The 6000-nt window shown below is 28.8% G+C and overlaps 1 protein-coding gene across 1 annotated transcript in view; it reads right to left on the reverse strand.

Annotated features, from left to right (window-relative positions):
• Positions 1-3962, reverse strand: part of LOC107193405 (nuclear factor erythroid 2-related factor 1) — a 203242-nt gene extending 199280 nt beyond the window's left edge. The window contains exon 1 of the mRNA XM_015582846.1: positions 3417-3962. Coding sequence (XP_015438332.1) covers positions 3417-3875 — 459 coding nt within the window. The 5' untranslated portion in view covers positions 3876-3962. The remainder of the gene's footprint in view (positions 1-3416) is intronic.
• Between the last annotated feature and the right edge of the window lie 2038 nt (positions 3963-6000).

Below are 6000 nucleotides of genomic sequence, written 5' to 3' on the forward strand. Positions count from 1 at the left end.
TAAGGTTCTAATGGTTTGTCTCTTATTTGTTACATGTGCTCCTTATCATTTTATTAACTGAAATATATTTCCACATTAAAAATTTAGTATAAAGCGAATCTTTAAAACGTTATCTGTTCTTATGAGACAAACCATTTTTTTAAGTGAAATTTTTCTCATCATTCTGATAAATACTTAATAACTTTTAAGGTGAGTGTGACAATTTAAGGTACAAAGTAATTATAATTTTTGTAATTCATACTGGTAAGAATATTTACTAGAGAATTGTTTCTTAATTTAAATAAATAAATTTTAGCACACTTAGTTGTAGGACGTGAAAATCAATTCTATAAAAAATTCAGTTAATAAGTCTGAATGTTCGCGGTAATTTAAAATCTGTTTAGATACTTAAGAAAATAAAACAATGGGAGATTATCCAGACATAAACGATTGAAAATGTGTTATAAATGGAAATGGACGTAATGGTTTAGTTACTTTATTACGGATTTTCTTGAAATCTACAATTCAAGTTTCATTAACCGTTACTAAAATTTTCATTCCTTCATGTTTTACGCATCTGTGTGAACCATAAGTACTAAAATCCACAATACACATCACTCTTGTTTTTATGTTAGAACTCTTAGTTCTTTACTGACATTCACCTTCTTACAAGCTTAAGACAAAGACGTAATCAAACCAAGCAAGAAGCAGATACTTATAAAACAGATTAACAAACCAAAAGTATAAAAAATAAACTTTTCATAGAAAATATTTAAAGAATTTTTAACAGAAACCTTTATTTTTAAAGAAACTACTTTTAGAAATTGTAATATATTTATTCAAAATAATAACCATCAAATTATGGATATTTGACCTTCAACTGTCTCTCGAAGACAATATCTAAAACAATAGGAGATTATTCTATATTTTTAACTAATTTCTGCACAATCTAACACACATACTCTTTATTGATGTTTTAGAATTTAGAATATGAAACAAAATTTAATAACGCAGAGTTTGAATAATACAGAAATTGAGTAACATGCAGTTAGTACGATGCAGGACAATGAAACACAAAAATGTAAGTTAATCAGTGAAAATGTACTTGTAGTTACTCTATTCTATCGAATGGACGAACACATAAATGCGAAGTATGTCATTTGTAAACGTATTTAGTGGTACTTTAAAAGTACTTATCTACCCCTTTACAAATAGATCGCAATAACGAATAATTACAAGCTCGATGCAACGTAAACATAAAGTAAGTAGAAATATTAAAAGTACAAATTAGTTTCTCAAAATTAAAAGTATAGCAATTATAATAGCGTGAACTGTGTTTCAACTGCGTGAATGACTGAAGTAATATTTATTAACTATGTTATGAACGAGAATAATTATTTATAATTTACGAAACAAGATTTAAGTAAAGAAAAGTGAATTGTACAGTACTATAAGATATTTTAGTTTTATTACAATAATGTTTGCAAATGTAAGGCACAAATTATTTAGCAGTGTTCGTTCTACAACTACTTAAAAGTCTTAAATTTGTCACATTAGTTTTTTACTCAATTCCTCTTTAAAAATTCGTGGAATACACAAAATCAATTTGGTAATTAAATAAAACTATATAATAACAAATATGACAGTACTATACTAGGAAATTTTAACAGAAAAAATAAAATACGAGTGATTAAATACTGAGACAAATTGTTTGGAAAAATTATTCATATCTCAATGTATTTAAAATACATAACTGTTAATGGTATTAAAAAATAATAAGTCATGATCACGAACTCCGGATATTAAAAATTCTGATTGCATATTGCATATCGTGTTTCACTGAACTCGTATTAAAAACTGTTATCTATTGCTGAAAAAATTAGCACGTTATGTAGAAACATAAACATGACCTTCGTATCTTCATAATGGTTACACTTAAAGTACATGTTTTCAATGCAATCACGCAATATAACTTTGTACGAACAAAAAAGAAAGCTGCTACGTCAATCTACCGATATTATTCATTATCATACACTTATCATTATTATCAAATAATAATTAAGCGCAGCATATTTTCCTTTGTTACCCTTGCGATCAACATTTTCTCCACGATTTAATATAAAAAGAAATTTTTATACATGACAAAAAAACATCACAAGAAAGTACAACAGGCGTGAACGAGTCTGCACTTTTAGGAAACGAACATACCAAAGAATTCAGCCCACTTGATTAAAAATAACGCGAATCTTTTTCTCTCTGTAGGTCGTTACAAGGATTCACGGCGATAACGTATTTTTGACAATAAGGTCATTTACATGATGCGTCCACGCTATGTCAAAGAGCTTTTTTTTCCTTCAACTCGTATTCGTTTTAAACACGTTTTTCGAATGTGTTTGCGTTACGCCGACTTCGGACAGATAAAAATAGTCACTTTACACAGGGCAAAATAATATGTGCCTCAATAATTGCACAAAATAAAGTAAGCATTTCTGTAATAAATGTATTTTAGTTTACGTAATTTTTAGTTGCCTGTTATAATTAGACCGCGGATGTTTATACAATTTTACAGTTTTATAGTTTAATGTAAGAAAACAGAAATTAAATAAACGTTTGTGTATATTATTACACATTTTATTAAGGTAGAAACGATATGGAGATATGTTTGAAGTTCAACAATTTTTCTTCTTTATTATGTTTTTGCACACTTGTTTACGCTATAAATCCGCAGTCTAGTTATAACATATACGAAAAAAAATATCCTGCTTTAGAGACAAAATTTCACGTGTAATGTAAATGTTTAAGTTATTAAACAATTTTGTAATAATGGATGGCAAAATATGTGCCATATTTCATGGCAAAATATGTACCATGTTCAGATGGCAAATATTTTCATAGCAGAGATTTAACTATTTGATCAATACATATATGTATGTAAATAGTTCATAATATAAAATAAAAAATTTATATTCTATGGTGCATTAAAGAACATTAATACAACCTATATAATGTTAAAAAAAATTAATTTTGGGTTCTATATTTCTATATACAACTATTGCTATAGCTGTTATACGAACTTATTTATCATTATTGCCATTTTCATATATTATATATATATATATATAATTATAAACAAAATATAAAAGAATTCATTATGTGAAACTATTCTTCCAAATAGTCTTTAATATTATTAGTATTAAATAGCAATGCCACAAACTATTTATTTACATAATAAACATGAAAATAATAAAATTAAACAAATATTACTCTTATAAAACTAGTTTGTTCTCTCATGCATGTATACTGACAGAATGTTTATGTTATCTCCATATATACATACTACTATATGGAAATACAACATGCTGATTCATATTTTAATATGAATATAAAGTTTAGTTTGGACCCAAAATTTAGTTTATACGAACAATAACAAAAAATACCTCTTGGGTAAGTTCCGCAGTATTAGCTGGTTCATCAGGACTTTCAGAAGAAGTTGGTGTATCAGGTGACGTTGAATTTCTACTTGATTCTGTCAAAATACTGGGTCCCGCTATGGCAGTATCTCTTGTTGACTCTTCAATATTTAACAAATATGCATGGATATCATTTAATCCGGAATTCATTCTGTTGTATCTTCCTAATGAATTTAAGTCTTCAAATAAATCTCTCTCATAGTTTAGAAGTACTGAATCTAGATTTTTTGGGTGGACGAACATAGGACGATGAACTATTGTATGAGCATCAGTATGCCACCCAGATCCATTATTTAAATCCAATGAACCTACACCAATCGTTTGAATATCCAAACCAAGGTAGGATTCTGGATCTACTCGTAATAAAGAAAGTAGCAGCGCGAGCTGCAACAGTTCTTCGCGATATAATTTCTTTAAACATAACATTGTGCCTTCTGTAGATTAAAGCACTTCCACTTGTTGAATATATTCAAAGTTCTTGATAAACTACTGTACTGTCACAGAGGTTTGGTAGTGATAGTACATACAAAAACTAAATAAGACGTCATGATGAAAAAGTAACTCATGTTGAAATTTTAATTATCACTTTAGATTAATGTCAAACACTTGGTAGTGTTTATATAGCTTCTTATGCTTGAATGATTTACATCACACAAAACTATATGTATTTTGCTAACACAGAATTCAAAACAAGTCTTCAGTTCTTCTTGTGATTGAAAATCACTCTTTAATTTGTGTTCCCTTCATATAATCCAATCGAGATAGGTTTTGAATGAAGTTACAAAGCACAGTTTTCAGAGCTGTTGCTGGAGCAACTTATTCGATAGACCGACAGAATGAAAATAAAGATTCAGAGTTCTCTTTAAACAAGTATAGGTCAGTTACTCGAATACAAAAATAACCTCAAAACACACACTAGGCCACATCAAACTTCAGTGCACGCGCGTATATCCTACGCATGCCTCAAATTTCGTTTGACAATTCCAGATAGCACTTGTTTGAATTACTACCGACACTTTTTTTCCACTGACACACTATGAGAAATATCATAAAAAGTCAAATTCAGTCTACTAGTTGAAACTGACAGATCCACAGATGATACCGGGTCTGGAACTGCTTTAAATCTCTTCCTGATAGCTATTCGAGGCCCGCGGCAAGCGCCAAAAACCTCTTTCATTAAATCATCTTGCTTCCATGATGTTATAATTCTGATGAAGATGACGTTAAACTAATGTAATAGAGTTCATTTCACAAAGAACAAACTTGTACACCTTGCTGAGAGAGATCGCTTGCGATATGTGACTCAGCACTCACTCCACAATGTCGTTTTTCAGGGCCGCCGCAACTGCATGCTTCTCCCTTTTTGCTTCTATAGACACCAATACGTTCAGCCTTAAACTCACCAAATTTAGATACCTGACGCATGGTATTTATTATTATTGTTTATGCGTGTTCAAATTTTACAACATATCTGCTTTAGAAATTTTCCGCAAATATTATATACAAAGAAAATAAGTATATGTATACAGATGGTTGTAATACATTTAATAGTTACAACATTTAATAAGTCTAGAAAATATTTAAAAGTGCAGACCTTCAAATTGATCATTTTAATGCGCGTTTATAGACTTTAATGTATATCTCGTTTATTAATTGTAGATAAAACAGTGTGAATCAATTATATACACCTTTCGATTGAATTTGAATTGGAGAATCAAGATACTATAGGTATTGAAATAGATTATGTATACCTTTATGTAACGATACACACGTGTCTGCATCTTCACTCATATTCCAATTGGAAATTATTTTGTTACGTAATGACTTCTATAACCTTTTTTCACTTCTTCGATTTTTATTTTATTTACTTTTGAATGTATTAGAACTTAACTTTAATTATACTTTGCTTTTCTTGAAGTAAACGCACTAACGTAATTGTGATTTTGTAATACTCGTTATATATATGTATATTTGAAAACTAGCTAATATATGAGTGACGAATAAAAAAGTGAATTGAGTTTCATAAAATATATATAATTATATGTTCATACGTATATAAACATTATTTTTGTGTAAATATAAAACTTATTTATTAACGATATTGCTGACTCATTTTCGTAATCGTCAGCAGAATATAAAATATGTTAAAATTGTACAAAATTTACGTATGTAAATAACAATGTAATTATTTGTTCATATATTTATGAAAGTAATTTATTGTTGCAACATATAAGTTCATATAATACCTACTTTAGCTGCACTTTAAAATCATTGTTTAAAGAGTGTCAAGAAAATATACTTATGTATGTAGTCTTAATATTTCTAACTATAAGATTACCTATGTAAATATATACTACAAATTTGGAACTGCATTTTTAGAAAATCAGACAAAATAAGACGTGAAAATGTGTGTTTCACGTCACAAATACATTAATAAACATTGTTCAATGACATGTTGATTGAGTTTATGGGTGAACAGTGACGATTTTATGACACAATAAATGTCTTCGTCGATAAATGAAATCGATCGGATCGGCATTTTTCCGTCGGT

Source organism: Dufourea novaeangliae, unplaced genomic scaffold (assembly GCF_001272555.1).
Source record: "Dufourea novaeangliae isolate 0120121106 unplaced genomic scaffold, ASM127255v1 scaffold22, whole genome shotgun sequence".
In the NCBI taxonomy this organism is placed as follows: domain Eukaryota; kingdom Metazoa; phylum Arthropoda; class Insecta; order Hymenoptera; family Halictidae; genus Dufourea; species Dufourea novaeangliae.